This window comes from Balaenoptera musculus, chromosome 2, assembly GCF_009873245.2.
Source record: "Balaenoptera musculus isolate JJ_BM4_2016_0621 chromosome 2, mBalMus1.pri.v3, whole genome shotgun sequence".
NCBI classification, from domain to species: domain Eukaryota; kingdom Metazoa; phylum Chordata; class Mammalia; order Artiodactyla; family Balaenopteridae; genus Balaenoptera; species Balaenoptera musculus.
In genome coordinates, this window is record NC_045786.1 from 84,309,237 (window position 1) to 84,331,359 (window position 22,123).

At 40.9% G+C, this 22,123-nt stretch overlaps 1 protein-coding gene across 1 annotated transcript in view; it reads left to right on the plus strand.

The window, feature by feature from the left end:
* Positions 1-21,912, plus strand: part of FBN1 (fibrillin 1) — a 252,818-nt gene extending 230,906 nt beyond the window's left edge. The window contains exons 61-66 of the mRNA XM_036841971.1: positions 3,502-3,618; positions 3,887-4,015; positions 4,781-4,900; positions 16,486-16,717; positions 19,242-19,416; positions 20,617-21,912. Coding sequence (XP_036697866.1) covers positions 3,502-3,618; positions 3,887-4,015; positions 4,781-4,900; positions 16,486-16,717; positions 19,242-19,416; positions 20,617-21,006 — 1,163 coding nt within the window. The 3' untranslated portion in view covers positions 21,007-21,912. The remainder of the gene's footprint in view (positions 1-3,501; positions 3,619-3,886; positions 4,016-4,780; positions 4,901-16,485; positions 16,718-19,241; positions 19,417-20,616) is intronic.
* The last annotated feature ends 211 nt before the right edge of the window (positions 21,913-22,123 follow it).

The window sequence follows — 22,123 nt, forward strand, 5'->3', positions numbered from 1 at the left end:
GAGAAATAAAAGAAACAATCCCATTTATCATCGCATCAAAAAGAATAATACACCCAGGAATAAACCTACCTAAAGAGGCAAAAGAACCATACTCCGAAAACTAAAAGACACTGATGAAAGAAATCGAAGATGACACACACAGATGGAAAGATATACCATGTTCTTGGATTGGAAGAATCAATATTGTCAAAATGACTGTACTACCCAAAGCAATCTACATATTCAATGCAATCCCTATCAAATTACCAATGGCATTTTTCACACAACTACAACAAAATATTTTAACATTTGTATGGATACACAAAAGATCCCAAATAGACAAAGCAATCTTGGGAAAGAAAAACGGAGCTGGAGGAATCAGGAGGAATCAAGTATAGTCTCACTTCAGACTATACTACAATGCTACAGTCATCAAAACAGTATGGTACTGGCACAAAAACAGAACTATAGATCAATGGAACAGGATAGAAAGCCCAGAAATAAACCCATGCACCGATGGTCAATTAATCTATGATAAAGGAGGCAAGGCTATACAATGGAGAAAAGACAGTCTCTTCAATAAATGGTACCTGGAAAACTGGACAGCTACATGTAAAAGAATGAAAGTAGAACAGTCTTGAACACCATACACAAAAATAAACTCAAAATGGATTAAACACCTAAATGTAAGACTTGATACCTTAACTCTTAAAGGAAACCATAGGCAGAACACTTTGACATAAATTGAAACAACATCTTTTTCAATCCGTCTCCTAGAGTAATGGAAATAAAAATAAAAATAAACAAATGGGACCTAATTAAACTCAAAAGCTCTTGCACAGCAAAGGAAAAACCATAAACAAAACGAAAAGACAACCCACAGAATGGGAGAAAATATTTGCAAATGATGCAACCAACAGGGGATTAATCTCCAAAATCCACAAAGACCTCATGCAGCTCTGTATCAAACAAACTACCCAATCAAAATATGGACAAAAGATCTAAATAGACATTTCTCCAAAGAGAAATGGAGAAATGTGCCCCTTGGCCGCACAGATTGCCAAGAGGCACATGAAAAGATGCTCAACATCACTAATTATTAGAGAAATGCAAATCAAAACTACAGTGAGATATCATCTCACACCAGTCAGAATGGCCATCATCAAAAAGTCTACAAATAGTAAATGCTGGAGAGGGTGTGGAGAAAAGTAACCCTCCTACACTGTTGGTGAGAATGTAAATTGGTAGAGCCATTATGGAGAACAGTATGGAGGTTCCTTAAAAAACTAAAAATAGAGCTACCATATGAACCATGGTTCCTTTTGAGCCATGGTTTTATCTGGAGAAAACCATGGTTCAAAAGGATACATGCACCCCAATGTTCATTGCAACGCTGTTTACAATAGCCAAGACATGGAAACAACTAAATGTCCATCAATAGAGGAATGGATAAAGAAGATGTGGTACATATATACAATGAAATATTACTTAGCCATTAACAAGAATGAAATAATGCCATTTGCTGCAACATGGATAGACCTGGAGATTATCATACTAAGTAAAGTAAGTCAGACAGAAAAAGACAAATATTTCAATATGATCAATTGCTTATCAATATAAGCAATATGATATTGCTTATATGTGGAATCTAAAAAAAAATCATACAAATGAACTTATTTACAAAACAGAAACAGACAAACTTAGAAAACAAACTTATGGTTACCAAAGGGGAAAGGTGGGTGGGAGGGACAGATTAGGAGTTTGGGATTGATATATATACACTACTGTATTTAAAATAGACAACCAACAAGGACTTAACTCTATAGCACAGGGAACTCTGTTCAATATTCCGCAATAACTTAAATGGGAAAAGAATTTGAAAAAGGATACATGTATATGTATAACTGAATCACTCTGCTGTGCACCTGAAAGTAACACAACATTGTTAATCAACTATACCCCAATATGAAATAAAATTTTTTTAAAAATCACTGAATTGTCCCCCTCACCTGTTTGCAGGTAAGCTTCAGTAACCGTGTGATGGTGCTCTAGCAAGTCCCCTGGGGTCATAGAGAAGGGAGGCCACCTGCTGGCAGGAGACATACAGCTGCCAATCATGCAGAAACCAGAAAAGCAGAAACAGCAACTCCCCAGCCATGGAAAGAGCACAGGATTGGCTCCTTTTTAAGAGATGTCAGCACTGGGAGAAATATGGGCAGTTCTTTAGTTCAGGTCCACTCCAGATATTAGTCTAGCCAGGAACTGGCACTGATTTGCAGCTCCAAGCACAGCTCTGTATACAGTGATAAAAGAAGATCACAAGGGAGGGAGGGAGAGAGGCAGAGAGACAGGCAGGAAGGAAGGTAGGCCGATAGATTCCTAAATTCTCTGCAGTTTCTTTTTTTTTTTTGATTAAAATTCAACTAAAAGCTGGAACACACTTTGTATCTCTTGAAGGTTTAAAATAGCTATGGAGTTCAGAAAGAGCCACAAGCTCTGGCAGTGAGGAAAGACGCCTGGTCAAAGCGGAGGATTTTATTGAGAAGTGGAAAATAATGTTGGATAAATACTGTAGGCAGTCTTTTAAAAAATGCTATTAGCTTATCAGAATGATTTTTTTTCTTTCCTTTGTTTCCTTCCTGATTACTCAATTTTGTTTTATCCAAAGGAGAATCTAAAAAAAAAGTTAGTTTTGTTTGGTTTGACCTGGTTGACCAGCTCATTTGAGAAGATTAAAAACAGCAAACAGGAAAGAACCAAGCCGAGAAATTCATTTCCACCCTCAACATTTCTTTTTTAATTAATTAATTTATTTATTTATTTTTGGCTGTGTTGGGTCTTCATTGCTGCACGTGGGCTTTCTCTGGTTGCGGTGAGCGGGGGCTACTCTTTGTTGCAGTGCGCAGGCTTCTCATTGTGGTGGCTTCTCTTGTTGTGGAGCACGGGCTCTAGGCGCGCGGGCTTCACTAGTTGTGGTTTGTGGGCTCAGTAGTTGTGGCTCATGGGCTTCAGTAGTTGTGGTGCACAGGCTTAGTTGCTCCGTTGCATGTGGGATCTTCCCGGACCAGGGCTCGAACCCATGTCCCCTGCGTTGGCAGGCAGATTCTTAACCACTGTGCCACCATGGAAGCCCAACATTTCTTTTTATATTTTAACTTGAATAGATCTTTTCAGTGCTTTGGAAATTTTTGAGAATCCTTAATCTTTTATTTCATTTTGTAATTCATTTAAATTTTATAATTTATTGGACATTTCTTTGCTGAGAAATTTCTGCATTCCTATAACTAAAGGGAATGGGTTTTTCTTGGATCCGCAAAGAAATGCATTTTTGGTCTGAATTGAAACCATACTTTATCTTTCAAACCCTTATCTCCTGGATTCCTCCTAGCCATTTGCTGTGGCTCTCTTCTGACCAGGTCATTTGAGATGTAGAAAAGAAAACTCAAGAGCTGCTCCCTAGGGCAGCTTCTAGGTACCTGGGCTTCAGCTCAATTCCAATGCCCATCTTGCATTTTCTTATAGATCTTGATGAGTGTGCAACTAAGCAGCACAACTGCCAGTTCCTGTGTGTTAACACCATTGGCAGCTTCACATGTAAATGTCCTCCTGGATTTACCCAACACCATACTGCCTGCATTGGTAAGTGGGAGGGGAAAAATCCTATATGGAGTGCAGCCATTCCTCTAAGGGATTGTTTTCGAGCACTTCTGCTGTTGGAATAAGAAGATAAAACTCAAAAAAATATGTGAGTACATGTATGTGTGTCTGTGTGTGTGTGTGCATGCGTGTATGTGAAAAGTTATTGGCCTTTTCTGAGCAAATCACCCTTCTTTCTTTCTTTCAAACAACACAAAGACAGCTTCGGGGAAGTTTCACCCTCTCCCCTTTCCCCCACTGCTTCTTACAGATAACAATGAATGCACCTCTGACATCAACCTGTGTGGGTCTAAGGGCATTTGCCAGAATACTCCTGGAAGCTTCACCTGTGAATGCCAGCGGGGATTCTCACTTGATCAGAGCGGTGCCAGCTGTGAAGGTGAGTAGAGCCCTTAGCTTGATCCAGCTGGTCGGTCCTTGTGGAGCTGGCCTATAAACACCTGCATCATCATCCTCTAGGAGACATCAGAACTGAGCACAGGGGAGATAGCCAGCTGAAGATGGGAAAGGTTTTCTCTAGTTTGCACGGGTCCCATATCTTAGAGATCCATCTTTTGTCTCATGCTTGATTGTGTCCGTAACACATGCTTCTCCTGAATATAACAAGACTTTTTCTGCTCAGTTGTTAATTTAGTCGAATAGGGAATGACCCAGTCAAGAAAAATAGCTAGATTCCTGAATTTGACTAATTTTCTAGTCACTGGATCCAGAGTCTTAGAAGGATTCCCTCAATGTGGATTAAATATATGAGGAATAGCTCTTCTGCTAATATATGATTAAATGTTTTACTTGTAGTTTTTAGGATTTTGTTCTTGTACTGACATTTTGGTTTCTAATTCTGGCACAAATAAGGAAATATAAATAATTTACACAGCTGTCTCATAGAGTGCTCTTGTGCCTTGCGTTAGTTTCTTCATCATTTTTGTTTGTGGACTTTACCAGGGATATATGAATGTTTTTTTCCTTGGACTTATCAAAAGCTCCAGAGTAGATATTCTTGAAGTTTTTGGTGGTAGAATAATTTAAGGATCAGATTTCTGATGAAATTGCCTTTCACTTTCATATGCATATAAATGTTGCTTCAGAGAACACCTCTGAGACAAGCACTGATGTGACTTAAAGGCGACTCTGCCTTCTTTTTCAGATGTGGACGAGTGCGAAGGGAACCATCGCTGCCAGCATGGCTGCCAGAACATCATCGGGGGCTACAGGTGCAGCTGCCCCCAGGGCTATCTCCAGCACTACCAATGGAACCAGTGTGTTGGCAAGTAGTTTTCCCTTGTTCACAAGATGAATTGCTATCAGCTCCCATGAGTCAGAAAACTGCTTTCTTTGTAAAAAGTTTCAACTTGTCATTGAAGCAACAAATACTCATTTCAAATTGTCCGTACCTGTTGAATCCAGAAGGAAGTCACAGCCTTTGCAAAGTAGCAAACTAAGAAAAAAAAAATAATGATAAAGGGTATTTTGAGGGCATTTGAAATGAAATGTCCCCAGAATTCCTTGACTCCCAATATCCCCTTGCTCTCCTGCTTCATTGCTAGTCATCAGCCCACATGGAGTTCTCTTCACCTTAGAGGCCAACAAAATCCTGCTTCTGACTGTAGTTTATCAGCCAGCCAGAGGCTATTATGAGCAGCTTTTGGCCAGAAGACGCAGAAGTGGTTCCATTGAGTGCTATACATCTTTGGGGCAGAGTGCAAGCAGCAAACACAAAAATTTTTTTTCAGGATTGCTAATTTGTTTTGAATAATAAGGGAGTCCCCCAGAATCTCCCATTAAATTGAAGCTGTCATTTTTGATTCCACAGTGTCATAGGAAAATAACTCTTAATGCACATCAGAGAATCCCAACATTGCAAATTTAGAGGGACCCCAATCCATCTAGCCCAAGCCCTTTGTTTTACTGATGAAGGCTTAGAAGCCCAGGAAGGAAAGGTAGTCTGTCCTTACCGGTTCTTTGGTGGCAGGACCAGAGCTAGAACCCAAGGCTCTCAACTTCATGTTTTAGAGCTGCCTTTCTAGTGTCACCTTCACTTGTTTTATTTTTTCATTCAGCAAGCAGCACTGCAAGCTTTGTGCTCTGGTGACCTGTTTGTTTTGGCTGCCACTCTCTTGGGTACAGGGCCCTCCTTAGCAAAAACAAAGAGCGACTGCCTCCTGGGTGGCTGCTCCACATTGCAACGCTTGACTTGACTCCAAGTGAAGACACATTTGGTAGGTGTTCATTTACCAAACGTGTGTCTCTCTCATCTGGTTTGATTCTTTACAAGATGCAGTTTTGCAGAGGTGAGTAGTGTTGGCTAAAATGACCGCAGTGCTAGAGTTTAGGCTGTACAAGCTTGCTGATTAGCTGTCTGGTTTTAATAAAAAGCCCTTTGTTATCAGCTCAGGAAGGTCTTGGATTTTAATCACCAGTTTCTGACATTGTTCACAGAACTTCCAGCATGAGCTTTGTTGATTCCATACCCAGCATATGAGCCTATCTGCCCGTATTACGTAGGTCCCTTGAATGAAATTGGAGCTGTGGAGAAGAGTATAAAAGAGGTGAGGTCTGTCACTGCTGGGCCTTACCCTCCTCTTCCTACACTCAGTCCAGAAATAGTAGAGATAGCCAGGTCATGCCCTCGTTGCCTGGAGGTTCTATTTTGGCCCCATGAAGATCATCTCTTGCCTGGGACTTGTGGAAGAATGAGTCTATTAGGAAGTGGGAAGAGAGGGGAGGATCAAGATGGCAGAATAGGAGGATGTGGAGCTCACATCCCCTCATAAACACATCAAAAATACATCTACAGGACTTCCCGGGTAGCTCAGTGGTTAAGAATCCGCCTGCCAATGCAAGGGACACGGGTTTGAGCCCTGGTCCGGGAAGATCCCACATGACGCGGAGCAACTAAGCCCGTGTGCCACAACTACTGAGCCCGTGTGCCTAGAGCCAGTGCTTGGCAAGAAAGAGAAGCCACCACAATGAGAAGCCCACGCACCTCAGTGAAGAGTAGCCCCCGCTCGCCGCAACTAGAGAAAGCCCGTGCACAGCACTGAAGACCCAATGCAGCCAAAAATAAATAAATAAATTTATAAAAAAAAAAAAATACATCTCCATGTGGAGCAACTCTCACGGAAAACCAACTGGAAACTGGCAGAAGACTTCTTATTCGAGCAAAGTGGCAGGAAAGATCTCCACGAAGCTGGGTAGGGTGGAAAAAATAAAATAAAAAAGAAGGCATCGGGATGCGACTGGAACCCCTGGGACGATCTGTGAAGGAGGGAAGGTCCACGTGGACAGCCCTCACCCCGAGGAGCTTCCTTGCCTGCTGGGAGGTCTGCTGGGACAGATGGAGGGAACTGGACTCTGCTTGTGAGGGGTGCACACGTGCCGGCTTGCTAGCAGTCAGGGCGGAGAGAGACCAGCACTGACAGCTGCCACCTTGCCACACTTCTCAGTCTGAAACTCATGTGGGGCTGGGCTGCCAGTATAAGCAGTGACTAAGTGCTGAATCTCAGGCAGGGGCGAGTCTGGCCACGGTGGATTTTGTCAGCACACACACCAGGTGGTGCCACAGAAACGCATGACTTGGGTGGACAGGCCCTGGAAAGGAGTACGCGGAGGTTGTTTCCTGACAAGAGCACTCATCTCCACCCATTCCACCGCACAGCTTGGAGCCGGATCTGGGGTGGGCAGGTCCTCAGAGTGGCCTGTCACAGAGGCAGTCCAGGTTCCAGACAGTAGCACAACCACCTCGATTCCTGCAGCCACAGCACCCTGGCCTCCAGCACCAGCCCACTCCACACCACAGCCTGGCACTAGGTCTGGGATGAACACAACAGAAAGGGACACAACCTTGGGCTGCTTCTCAGCAGAACCATGGACACCTGCATGGGTGGCACTTAGGTTTGCTGTGACCACACGGGCCTTACTTGCTTCAGCAGTCACCTCCTTTGGGACAGAGCACACACTCAAGGGCAACGGAGCCTGGTCAAACCTGACCCTCAGGGCTTCTACTCCAACAACTGTGGAGCAGACACCACCCTGACAGGGCTGTGACAGCCACAGAGCAAAGAGGAGGCCCCACCCAACATCCAGTGCAGGCTATGGATGCACAACACCAATCACATCCTCTATCAAAGGAATAATGGCCAGCACACTCTGAGGAAAGACGTGGCTGGCATCCATACCATAAATAATAGCCTTCTCACCAAAAATATTGGAATCACACAGTCTCCACAGGGATGCTCCCACATAAAACACCCCTCCAAGACCACAGTAGATAACTTTCTCTGTCTCTATGAATTTAGGGGAAACAGTTAAGTGAAATGAAAAAGCATAGGAACTATTCCCAGTTAAAAGAATAAGAGAACCCCCCTGAAAGAACAGACAATGAAATAGACCTCACCAGTCTACTAAAGCCAAGTTCAAAGAGGAGGTAAGAAAAATGCTGAAGAATTAATAAAGATTATCAATAGAAATGAAGATTAAACAATGAACTAGAAACTATAAAGGGGAACCAGTCAAAATTAGACAACTCAATTGCTGAGATAAAAACCAATCTAGAAGCAATGAATAGCACACTAAATAACACAGAAGAACAAATAAGTGATCTGGAAAACAGAATAATGGAAATCACCCAATCAGAACAGCAGACAGAAAGAAAAGTGAAAAAAAAAAATGAAAGCAACATATGGGGCCTATGGGATAATACAAAGTGTGCCAGTCTACATATAACAGGTGTTCCAGAAGGAGAAGAGAGAGGGAAGGGGATCTAAAGTGTATTTGAAGAAATTATGGCTGAAAACTTCCCAAACCCTAAAGAAGAAAACAGATATCCAGGTACAGGAAGCACAAAGGGTCCCAAACAAGATGAAACTAAAGAGACCCACACCAAGACATATCATAAATAAAATGGCAAAAGTTAAAGAGAGGATTCTAAAGGCAGCAAGAGAAAGATTCAGTTACAAGGGAACCCCCGTTAAGACTATCAGCTTATTTCTCTGCAGAAACTTTGCAGGCCAGAGGGAGTGTCATGATATAATCAAAGTCTTGAAAGGGAAAAACCTGCAACCTAAGATATTCTACACTTGGCAACATTATCATTTAGAATACAAGGAGAGAGAAAAAATTTCTCAGATAAACAAAAACTAAAAGAATTCAGCAATACTAAACCTACCCTAAAAAAAAAAATACGGAGGGAATTCCCTGGCAGTCCAGTTGTTGGACTCCACGCTTCCACTGCAGGGGGTGTGGGTGTTATCCCTGGTCAGGGAACTGAGCTCCCATATGCCATGTGGTGCAGCCAGGAAAAAAAAAAAAAAAAAAAAGAAATATTGAAAGGTCTTCTCTAAATAGAAAAGCAAGAATCTATAGGAAAGGGATAATCCCAATAGGAAAGGCAAATATATAAAAGGATTGAAGATCACTTAAGCCAGTACATAGATTAAAAAACAATCAAAAAATTGTTGTAAAGGTGATTATATCTACAATTAATAGCAAAAGCGTAAACATGAAGATGTAAAATAGGACATCAAAATCACAAAATTTGGAGGAGGGGACTAAAAAATGTAGATTGTTTAGAATGTGTTTGAGCTTATATGACTCTCAGTTTAAAGCAAGTAGATATAGTTATGGGTCAACATACTTGAAAACCAGGGTAACCACAAATTAAAAACAAAAAATAGATTCACAAAAACCAAAAAGAAGGAAACTCAAACATAATATTTAAAAAACCATCAAACCACAAAAGGAAAAACAAAAAAGAAGACATGAACAAAGAACTACAAAATCAACTGGAGAACAAGGTTTAAAATGACAATAAGTGAATACCTCTCAATAATTACTTTAAATGTCAATGGACTAAATGCTCTGATTGAAAGACACAGTGGCAGATTGGATAAAAAACAAGAACCTATAATATGCTGCCTACAAGACACTCACTTCAGGGAGAAAGACACACACAGATTGAAAGTGAGGGGATGGAAAAAGATATTTCATGCAAATGGAAATGACAAGAAAACAGGGGTAGGAATACTCATATCAGGCAAAATAGACTTTAAAACAAAGTCCATAAAGAAAAAGAAGGACATTATATAATGATAAAGGGATCACTACAAGAAGAGGATATTACACTCAATAATACATGCACCCAATATAGGAGCACCTAAATATATAAAACAAATACTAACAGACATAAAAGGAGAAATTGACAGGAATACAATGATAGTAGGAGACTTTTTACACCCTACTGACACCAATGGACAGATCCTTCCTCAGTGAGGCAGCAGAGGTCCTAAATGACACAACAGATCAGTTGGACTTAACTGATATCTACAGGACACTACATCCAAAACAAAAACACCAGAATACACATTCTTTTCAAACGCACATGGAACATTCTCTAGGATAGACCACTTCCCAGGTTACAAAACAAGCCTCAAGAACTTTAAGAGAATATAAATTATTTCAATCATCTTTTCTGACCACAATAGTATGAAATGAGAAATCAACCACAGAAAGAAAAATGGGGGAAAAAAATGAACACGTGGAGACTAAACAACATGCTACTAAAAAACCCAATGTGTCAACAATGAAATCAAAGAAGAAATCAGAAAATACCTCGAGACAAACAACAATGGAAACAAAATCTTACATAATCTATGGGATGCAGCAAAAGCAGTTTTAAGAGGGAAGTTCACAGCGATACAGGCCTTCCTCAAGAAACAAGAAAAATCTCAAACAAACAACCTAACCTACCACCTAAAAGAATTAGAAAAACAACAAGCAAAACCTAAAGTCAGCAGAAGGAAATAATAAAGATCAGAGAGGGAATAGGTAGAGATTTTTTAAAAAACCAGAAAAGATCAATAAAACCAAGAACCAGTTTTTTGAAAAGATAAACCAAATTGTCAAACCACTAGCCAGGCTCACCAAGAAGAAAAGAGAGGACCCAAATAAAACAAGAAATGAAAGAGGAGAAATAACAACTGATACTACAGAAATACAAAAAATCATAAGAGAATACTATGAACAGTTATATGCCAACAAATTGGACAACGTAGAAGAAATGGACAAGTTTTTAGAAACATACAGCCTGCCAAAACTGAATCGAGAAGAAACAGATAATTTGAACAGACCAATCACTAGAAGTAAAATAGAATCTGTAATGAAAAAAATTCCCTGCAAACAAAAGTCCAGAACCGGACTGCTTCACTGGGGAATTCTACCAAACATACAAAGAAGAACTTATACCTAGCCTTCTCAAACTATTCCAAAAGATTTAAGAGGAGGTAACACTCCCAAAGTCATTATATGAAGCCACCATCACCCTGATGCCAAAACCAGACAAAGACACTACACAAAAAGTAAATTACAGGCCAATATCTTTGATGAATATAGATGCAAAACTCCTCAATAAAATATTAGCAAACTGAATCCAACAATACATAAAAAGGATCATACACCATGATCAAGTTGGATTCATTCCCAGGTCACAAAGGTGGCTCACATGCAAAATCAATGTGTTGCACCACATCAACAAAAGGAAAGACAAAAACCACATGATCATCTCAACAGACGCAGAAGAAGCATTTGATAAAATTCAACATCCATTCATGATAAAAACTCTCACCAAAGTGGGTATAGAGGGAACATATCCCAACATTATAAAAGCCATTACGACAAACCAACAGCCAATATAATGTTAAATGGTGAAAAGCTGAAAGCCTTCCCACTAAAATCTGGAACAAGACAAGGATGCCCACTCTCACCATTTCTATTCAACATAGTATTGGAAGTCCTAGGCACAACAATCAGAGAAGAAATAAAAGGTATCCAAATTGGAAGCAAAGAGGTAAAACTGTCACTATTTGCAGATGACATGATACTCTATATGGAGAACCCTAAAGACTCCAGACAAAAACTGTTGGAACTAATAAATGAATTCAGCAAGGTAGCAGGATACAAGATTAATATACAGAAATCTGTTCCATTTCCTTACACCAACAATATGAGAAAGTAAAAAAAAAAAATCCTGTTTAAAATCACATCAAAAAAATGAAATACCTAGGAATAAACTTTACCAAGGAAGTGAAAGACCTATATGCTGAAAACTATAAAACATTAATAAAGGAAATTGAAGATGATTCAAAGAAATGGAAAGATATCTTATGCTCTTGGATTGGAAAAATTAATGTTAAAATGGACATAACTACCCAAAGCAATCTATAGATTTAATGTCATCCCTATCAAAATTCCTGTGACATTTTTCACAGAACTAGAAAAAAATCCCAAAATGTATATGGAACCACAGAAGACCCAGAATTTTCAAAGCAATTCCAAGGAAAAAGAACAAAGCTACAGGCATAAACCTTCCAGAATTCAGACTATAATACAAAGCTACAATAATCAAAACAGCATGGTATTGGCACAAAAACATACATATAGATCAATGGAACAGATAGAGAGCCCAGAAATAAACCCACGCACCTACAGTCAATTAATCTGCAACAAAGGAAGCAAGAATATACAATGGAGAAAAGACAGTCTCTTCAGCAAGTGGTTCTGGGAAAGCTGGACAGCCACATGTAAATCAGTGAAGTTAGAACACTCCCTCACACCATATACAAAAATAAACTCAAGATGGCTTAAAGACCTAAATATAAGACATGACACCATGAAATTCCTAGAAGAGAACATAGGCAAAACATTCTTGGACGTAAATCGTAGCAATATTTTCTTAGATCAGTCTCCCAAAGCAAAAGAAATAAAAGCAAAAATAAACAAATGGTACCCAATCAAACTTAAAAGCTTTTGTACAGCAAAGGAAACCATCAACAAAATGAAAAGACAACTTATGGAATGGGAGAAAATATTTGCAAATGATGAAACCTACAAGGGGTTAATATCCAAAATACACAAACAGCTCATACAACTCAGTATCAAAAAAACAGGCAAACCAATCAAAAAGTGGACAGAAGACCTAAATAGTCATTTCTCCAAAGAAGACATACAGATGGCCAATCAGCACATGAAAAGAGGCTCAACATTGCTAATTATTAAAGAAATGCAAATCAATACCACTGTGAGGTATCACTTTACACCGGTCAGAATGACTATCATCAAAAAGTCTACTATCTCCAAAAAGGTCTACTATCATCAAAAAGTCTACATCTGGAGAATGTGTGGAGAAAAGGGAACCCTCCTGCACTGTTGGTAGGAATGTAAATTGGTGTAGCCACTATGGAGAACAGTGTGGAGATTATTTAAAAAACTAAAAATAGAGCTACGATATGATCCAGCAATCCCACTCCTGGGCATATATCCCAAAAAGATGAAAACTCTAATTCGAAAAGATACGTGCACACCAGTGTTCATAGCAGCACTATTTACAATAGCCAAAATGTGGAAACAACCCAAGTGCCCATCAACAGATGATTGGTTTAAGAAGATACACACACACAATGGAATATTACTCAGCCATAAAAAAATGAAATATTGCCATTTGCAGCAACATGGATGGACCTATATAATATATATAAGTGAATCACTTTGCTGTACACATGAAACTAACACTATTGTAAATCAACTAAACTTCAGTTTTAAAAAAGTGGGAAGAGGTTTGGGGGTTTTGATGCCCAGAAGATACCAGTTCAAACTGGTCTCATAATTCTTGGGAATTACAGTTACCCAGAATAAGCATCGTATTGCCTTGGGCCAGAATGGCTTCCCCAGAGCCATGCAGAGCAGATCTCTTGGACCAGCCCTCCCTGGATCCTTGCTCCTAGGCAGCCAGAAGTTCACTCTTGGAAGATGGATGGGTTTAGGGTAAAGGGCCACGGATATCATTGCTTTCTAGAAAATATCAAACTTGCAGCTTGAAGTTGGGGCTGACCCATCGTGACCTAGAAGAAATTAGTAAAGGAAAGGCTGTTCTACATTTGGAGTTCTCCCAGTGGCTCTCCCTTAACACCACAGCTAAGACACACTATGCAAGCCTGATGCTGGAACCTTTGAGTTTAGAGGACAGAGTAAGTCGGTTTCCATCTGCTTTTAAGGAGTGTCTTTCAGAGACTAATGCTATTTCATTCAAATTAGAATTGTCTCTTTTTATGAAAAGAGCAAAACCCTCACCAACTTAAGTAACAACTGAAAGAATAAAACAAAGATTTTGGCGTGTAGAAAAATTCCTTGTGGAGCCATTTGCTCCAGGGTGCACACACAGGATGAAAAAGGTCAGGAAAAGTGCAAAACATGTTAAACAAATCATGGTATTTGTATATTGATAGAAAGGGTGAGTGCACAAACAGATTGTTTTCAAGCTGTAAACACTGAACATTTGCCAATTTCTTATCTGAATCCGTGCTCCACTCTACCCCATCTCTCCAACCCAGATAAGCAAGTTTAATTTAAACTTATTGGATTCTCAGGGAGGAAAAAATGTAAAATAAAGTAGAAAAGAATGTGAAAAGGAGACAGGGAGAGTTCTTGACAGAAATAGATACTCCAAGTTAAAAAGAGAGATACTCAAATTCAGAAAGAACCTTAGCAATGATCTAGTCTGATCTGTTTCCTAACATACCAATCCCTCTCCAACCTAGAAAGGTACTCACCTTCTCCCAAGATAGCCCAATCTATGCATAGAAAACTTTAATTCTTAGAAATATCTTTTGCATAAAGAATGAACCTTTTCTCCCACTAACTCCTAACCATAGGTCCTATTTCTGCTCCTTGGAACAAAACAGAATAAATCTAAGCTCTGTATTAACAGGTCTTCCCCACATATACCCATGCCTTAGAGGTTTTATCAGCCAGAGTCCCAGCAGGTAACAGATGGCTGAGCCCAACCAAAAGCTCAGGATACAGGAGGGGAGCTTGTGGATGCTCCATTCCGATCAGCCTTGTAGAGCCGAGGGCAGGTGAGAAGTCTGGAGGTGGATAAGCAAGGCAAGGAGAAGACGTTCAGCCCAGATATATTCCCTTCACCAAAGCAACTACCCTCGGTTCTTCATTCATCCTTGGATGCCCATGGTCTCCATTAGTTTCTATCACACAGCTCACCTCTAATTTAAAATAAGGGAAAAAACAGACGATGGCATATTGAATCATTTTGTTTTAGGAACCTTAGAACCTAAGTGACCTTGGGTGGGTACTTGAGAGTCCTTGGATATAAAGGATCTCAAACAGATGCATAGCTAGGCACTGAGCCATAGCAGGCAGCTCAACCAATAGCTTTCTTATTGTATATCTACTCCTTCTTCTCTCTGTAACTACATACAGGCAAGAAGTGGTGGGGAGGGGGCAGGTTGAGAAAGGAAGGGGGAGGAAGAGAAGGAAGAGAGGAAGGGTGGAAGGCAATATGAATTTTGTGTGTGTGTATGTATATATATGCAAGTATCCTGCCCTCACCGTTTTTACCCACCTGTTCTCCTAATTTAAAAAAAAAAGATATTTTCTTAGAAACAATTTTGTTCTTGAAAAATGAATCTACCTCAGCAAATGAAAAAGTAAAAGAGAAAGGACCAGTTTAAATGCGGGTGAGTCTTTTGAGAGACACTGTGATATAAAGGAAAGCATGTGACTTTTGCAGTCAGACAGACCTGGGTGTGCATCTCTGCCCTGCGGCTGCTGCTGGGAGATCTTGGTGGGGCTTTCTGAGTCTTGCTTTCTTCACCTGGAAAATAGGGATTTTAATACCTACCTCCGTGACCGTTAGGCAGGTTAAGTAAATGGAGTGAAGTACCTAGTATCCCACGTGTCATACAGTAGGCATCTAATAAGTGTTAGTTGCCTTTCTCCTCCTCTCTTCCATTGGAAGTATGTATTTGCTAAGTGAGGAGAAGGTCAATCACATGCATTCATATGAACATATGCCTGAAAATGGGCTATAGCAGTTAAGAAATGTCTTACCAGCAAACTTCCGTGCTGCCCTACAAAGGCAGGTCTACAAAAATATATTGGAAATTTCAAAAAAGTATACATCAGACATGATGAGAAACTTGAGGGGTTTTTTTTCCCTTTGAATTGATTTGTTAAAGTTAGATTTCTTTTTCCTACTTATTGCCATCAGACTTGGCCGGTCCCTATCTGTAGCTGGTTCTGCAGCATCTGTGTCTCTTGTAGGTTTTCCCCAATTATTGCCTGTGAAGTCTGCACTGAATCTGTTCCAGCCATACTTAGCTTTAGACATGGCCCAGACTCTGGGCAGGAGGTGGTTTGGATAAGGGGGCCCATTCAGAGATGGGAGCAGACATACCAGAAGACACTACTCATCCCCAGGGCAAGCACCTGGGGGCTTTTACGGACCTTTGAAAATGAAGTCCTAGTGGGCCGACACTTCCTGCAGGATGTCAGCCCTTGTCAGCCCTACTCATCCTGAAAAAGGAAGGCTGAGAAAGCAGCCTCCAGGAATATAGTTCATCTCTGCTGTGGAGATAACCATCCTATTACTGGGCACTTGTGAAGCAAAGGCGCAGAGAACTGATTCCTGCCCTCCCACCCTGAACCCTGAACCTCAGCCATGACCCATCCCCCCACGTTCTTCAGGGGATGCGCCCGTGGAGCAGGACATACAAGCGTTGGCTTCAGATGAGAACTGGAGTCTGCCGGTCCTCAGAATGCCATTCCCTGATGTACTCTGCCCGGTGCACTTGACCTCAGAAACCACGTTTGCTCACCCTATGGCAAGAGACCACATCTTTCCCTCTTGTTCCCTTTCCCACCGCAGCCACCTCTGCCTGTGTTACCTTCCCAAGAGCCTTAGGGGAGGGCCAGCTGGCCGGCAGCAAGTGGCCTGATACAGACACCTCCAGAGAAACCTCTGGCTGGTGTCACATACGCGGCGTCTTCTGTTTTCTTCTGCAGATGAAAACGAATGCCTCAGTGCTCACATTTGCGGAGGAGCCTCCTGCCACAACACGCTGGGGAGCTACAAGTGCATGTGTCCCGCTGGCTTCCAGTACGAGCAGTTCAGCGGTGGGTGCCAGGACATCAACGAATGTGGCTCTTCTCAGGCCCCCTGCAGTTACGGCTGTTCCAATACCGAGGGCGGCTACCTCTGTGCCTGTCCACCTGGCTACTTCCGAATAGGCCAAGGGTAAGCCCTGCTAGCCGTGGTCGTGGTTGGAGGCTTTCTCACTCGTGACATAATTAAGTATATTTAATTCAAAATGACCTGTCCTGGGAGGGCAGAACCATACTTTTTATGACTCTTGAGTTAATTCCAATTAGCGCTGCAAAGGTTTTAGGTTATTTTATTTGAAAGGGGACGTCTAGGTTTCTGGAAGTTCATAGAATGTCAAACAAAATAATGAAATGACATTGTAAATACCTCGGCTCTATGGCCCATCTGTCTCATCCTCTTGATCTTCACATCTTGCTGGAAAGCGATTCATCTCTCAGGAAATACAGGGGCTGCGACCCGTGACAGAACTGGACGCAGACTGCGCTTTGCTGATGCAGTCTTCTCCTGGGGCAAGCAGGATTCTGTCTCGACTTAAAATGCCTTCTCATCTAGCTCCTGTTAGGATAAACCAAAAAGATACCTTTTGTGGAGTCCTTTATGGTTTTAAAGTATATTTTACATTTCAGACTTAAATTTACATTAAAAATTGCCAAAATAGCATTAAATGTAAGAGTTAAAAGAATTACTGTATTTTCCAGGTAGAATACTTCACCACATTGTATGTGTGAGAGCTGGGGCAGGAAAGATGTGTTTTTATTCTACTCAGTAATTTAAAAGTTAGTGTTCAGTTTTCAAAGTTTAGGTCTTCTTCCCCACTGAATTAATCTGGACTTGGTTGTCTTGGTTTTGGCTATTCTGTGAAGGAGCTCAAATTTTAACTTTTTAATTAGGAACACAGACATTAAATGTACATACACACCAACACACACACTTATATATACTCCCCCACACACAAAGTCACACATTCCACAACACACACATACATGTATGTATCAAATTGTTAATTTTGTGGTCTTTGATTTCTTGACACACAAACATCAAGTGATTCATTTTGGGGTGTGTAGAAGGTAAAAGAATGTTTCATGGGAAGCACACAGAATGCCAGCAATAAGACTCAAATTTCCAGATGTTTGTGTCTGGCTCTCAGTAGACTCATTCTTTATAAGTTTAATGCCAGAACCATTTTCCCAGCAAAAATTGTGACACTCCAAACTGGCTTCTGGCCAGTGGGACTTTATAGTCACACTTCTTGTAAGTGGTGTTCCAGGGATATGAAAATACTGGAAGGGAGTTCTGAGAAAGGAGCCAAAGCCTGTGAATTTGGGGTTTGCCTTCCAATAATTTAATCATTATGTGAATGCACACACATACAGGATGAGCATTTATCATTTCATCCATTTTATTGTTTCTACACATTTCATGGTGCAAGATTAAAGGACAAGGAAAGGAAATGTGTCAGGCTCAGCAGGATTACAGAAAATATTAGAAACCTGTAAATTGCTGCAAAATGCAAAGTGTTCTTCTTATTGGCATTATATTTTGAATCTTAAAGGCATAAAGGAAAATGAGCTATAAAGAATAGATCAACTAATACAGAAAGAGAAAATAGTATTTGGTCTACATTATGGACCCAGTAGTGGACCCAGTAGTAGAGATCTACCCATTTATAACAATTTGGGCTCCTCCGTGAGTCACTAGAGTGGACCCTACCCCAATGTAAAGATTCTTTTAGGATCATTCAAATATTTCAACACATTTTGAAAGAGGAGCCTGGTAAATACATTCCAAGTGGCCTATGAAATAGTAAGCAGAATAACAAAACAAGGTACTTGTGAAACAGGCAAGCCTCCCTCCATAACTTGGCTTTAAAAACTGAAAGGCAAAGAAAAACAGCTGAACTAGTTTTCTCCTGGGCATGGGTTTGTTTATCCAGCCTCACATGAGTCAGAGCCAACGGACCCAGTGGTTTTGAATGATTTGAAACAATTTCCCACAGTTGGGCAAGCTTTGATAACATGTATTTTATACATGGCATATCCTCACAATTTATATCTAAATCAACCTCAGTTATCACCTAGAGCTTTCTCCTTATCTCCAGGAGGAGCTTCAGCCAAAGTGACAGGTCTGATAATAGGAGCGATTGCTCGGAAGCTGGAGTGGTGAAGGCTGGTGACGGCGGTGGTGGTGGAAGTGGAGGTGGCAGCGATAGTACCAGTTAAGCAGGAAGAGGGCAAGGAACTGAACAGTGATGTCTCACACCTTTCTCACGCATGTGGAGCCTGTTTCATAAAAAGAAGGCATTTTTATTGAACCTCCCGAGTCACACGGTCTCCCTCATCCTCTGTTCTCCTCTCGTTTCCCCTCCCCAGCAGTACAGCAAAACACCTGCCACATGTCATTTGGGAAGTGAAGGGACAAATAAATATGCAAAACGGGGCCTTGAGAGACAGTAAAAAGAAATCAGTCAACCCAGGGAACTGAGAATTTGAGGCCAAACACCGAGGGCTTCAGTGTTGTTCTCAGAACCAGCCGATCACCCAGTGGACAAATAATCAAGGACTGAATGTCACTAGGGAGGGTCCAGGCTTCACCAGAACTCCTGCTCCTCCATCTCCCAATTCTAACGAAAAACATCTCTGTTTCCCTTCTACCATAGGCACTGTGTTTCTGGAATGGGCATGGGCCGAGGAAGCCCAGAGCCACCTGCCAGTGGGGAAATGGATGACAATTCCCTCTCTCCAGAGGCGTGTTATGAGTGTAAGATCAACGGCTACCCCAAACGGGGCAGGAAGCGGAGAAGCGCAAATGAAACAAATGCCTCCAACACTGAGGTAGGTCAGAAGGTGGTTTCTCCTGCTGTCTCCTACTGCAGAAGGGTCCTCCAGATTCCTACGGTTTCCTCCAAGAATGCCCCAAAGTGTGAAAAATCTCCCCAAGGAGAAAATCCGGACATTCCCTGAGCTCTAGGCTGTATTTCACAAGGGTCTGTGGGGCTCTCTGGAGCTTCTTGCTGCTTTTAGGGAGTGGCCCACTCGAAGGTTTTCACATACTTGCTCATTTCCTCTGTCTCGCCGAAAAGAAAGTCAAACACCCACCCAAAGTCTGCTGAAAGGACAAGGTCTGAGATCCAGGACAGCAAGTGGGCAGGATAGTGAAGTGATATAGTCCTCCCTACACAGGGATGCCAAGTTCTGAAAGCTAGAGGCTCCTCTACTGAAAAGAGCCATGTGGAGTGTGAGGGAACTTGGATTCTAGACAAAAACAACATGGAGCTCAAGCAGCCTGGTTTTCTTTGCCTACGGCTGCTGCAGCCTTTCAGTCAACTCAGAAATGCAGATACTCACCCAGACCTCTGGCTGCAGGCCCGGAGAATCCAGCACATGTGGTCCCAGAGAGGCAAGCAAGAAGCCAGTGAAAAGCATTGAATATTAGCAGATCATCAGAGCCAGGAAGTAGGTTCATAGGTGTGTCTTTCGGTGGGGATGGTTTTGCGTCAGTGAATAAAATTGAAATAAACTGGTTCTTTCTTAGCATCAGTGCTGCAACCCATCTGCTGTGGTTTGGGAAATGAGATAAGTCTTTGGAAAGAAAATAATATATTAAAACAGTGGTTCTCAAACTTGAGTGTGCATCTGAATCATCCGGAAGGCTTGTTAAAACGGATTTCTGGAAAACATCCCCAGGGTTTCTGATTCACTAGGTCTCAGGTGACACCAAGAACTTGCATTTCTAACAGATGCCCAGGTGATACTGATGCTGTTGGTAGGGGACCACAGTTTGAGACCCACTGCAATAGAAGACCGCCAAATACAAGTGATTTCAACTTTCTCCTTGACATGTTTATTTCTTAATATTATAAAAATGTGCGAATTTAACATTCATGGTTTAAGCAGTATTTTATGAATACTCACTTTCAATACAGTATATACAACATGAGAAGAAAGTTGTGTTAGTGTGAGATTTGAGTCACTTTTTCTTTAGTAAGTGGCATATTTACCTTTTCTTTAACACATTGCCATATGTCTTTCCAGGATCAGCCTGAGATAGAAGCCAATGTGAGTCTTGCAAGCTGGGATGTTGAGAAGACAGCCATGTTTGCTTTCAATATTTCCCACATCAATAACAAGGTCCGAATCCTAGAACTCCTTCCAGCCCTTACGACTCTGACGAATCACAACAGATACTTGATTGAATCTGGAAATGAAAACGGCTTCTTTAAAATCAACCAAAAGGAAGGGATCAGCTACCTCCACTTCACAAAGAAGAAGCCAGTGGTTGGAACCTATTCATTACAAATCAGTAGTAGTCCACTTTATAAAAAGAAAGAACTTAATCAGCTAGAAGATAAATATGACAAAGACTACCTCAGTGGTGAACTGGGTGATAATCTGAAGATGAAAATTCAGATTTTGCTTCATTAATTCACCATCCAGAGACCAAATAATTAAAAAACAAAGATAGATAGGTAGAACTCAATTTTTCCCCCAATCAGAATCTTCATATTATAGGTACAGTCTTTCACCACGTAAATTGCTATAAATAAGCACTATTCTTGTATTACAAAAGCAAGGTACAGGTGACTACCCTAGTTCAAAACAACCACTTTCTCAGGCTTCTCATGTATGTAGCTAAGCTACCTTGTCATATGTGTTTATTTTTGAAAACTGGGACATGTATTTCCACTGGGGGTTGGCCATTCATGCTGACGTGCCATCCTTCTAGCAGACGTACAGGAATGTGCTTTCAATTTATGGACTGTTCTATTTTTTCAAATTGTAAAACTTTGCTTCTCCAAATACAAGTATTAGGTTGGCCATTTATAATATCTATTTGGTGCTAGTAAATTCTCAAACTAGATTTATAAATGCACTGTAATATTTACACAACTTAGAAACCAAATTACAAGTATTCAGTTCAAATACTTCATTAATTTCAATCAACCAAAGTTAGTTCAGTAGCTTATCTCAGTTATGAGTATAATACATTACATGTAAATTAAGTGTGTGTATACTGTAATCGTGCTATTTTTTATCATTGAAACATTTATAAACTAGAATAATAATGCCCTTAATGTGAGGGTTTGTAATGGTGCTTATTAAGACCAAAGACTTGTTAAATGTATACACCAAGTGGTAATGAAATTTCTGTGACTGGCCCACACATGCATGGAGGTCTGGGAGGACCAGGAAACAGCCTCAGCAGCCAGAGGATCACCAGTGCATCCTTCATCACACCTGTGCAATATGCCAAGATTACCCTCGGCCATTCCTGTCAACAAGGGGTCCATGTCATAAATGACACAATAAAACAGTCTCTTTTTTAGTGTACCCCTTGGCTTTGTGTTCTTGCATGGATGTGGGATTGGAGGGGCCATTCTGGAGACTAAATAAAGTCTCCTGGAATTAAACTATCCTGGATCTGTTAGTTACAGCATCTAAAGGTGCCAAATATACAACCACTAGAAGAAATTTTAACATATTTGAGTCAGTCCTTTGTTTTATTCATTCAAGACAGCGGAGTTATTTCTCACCAACGAGA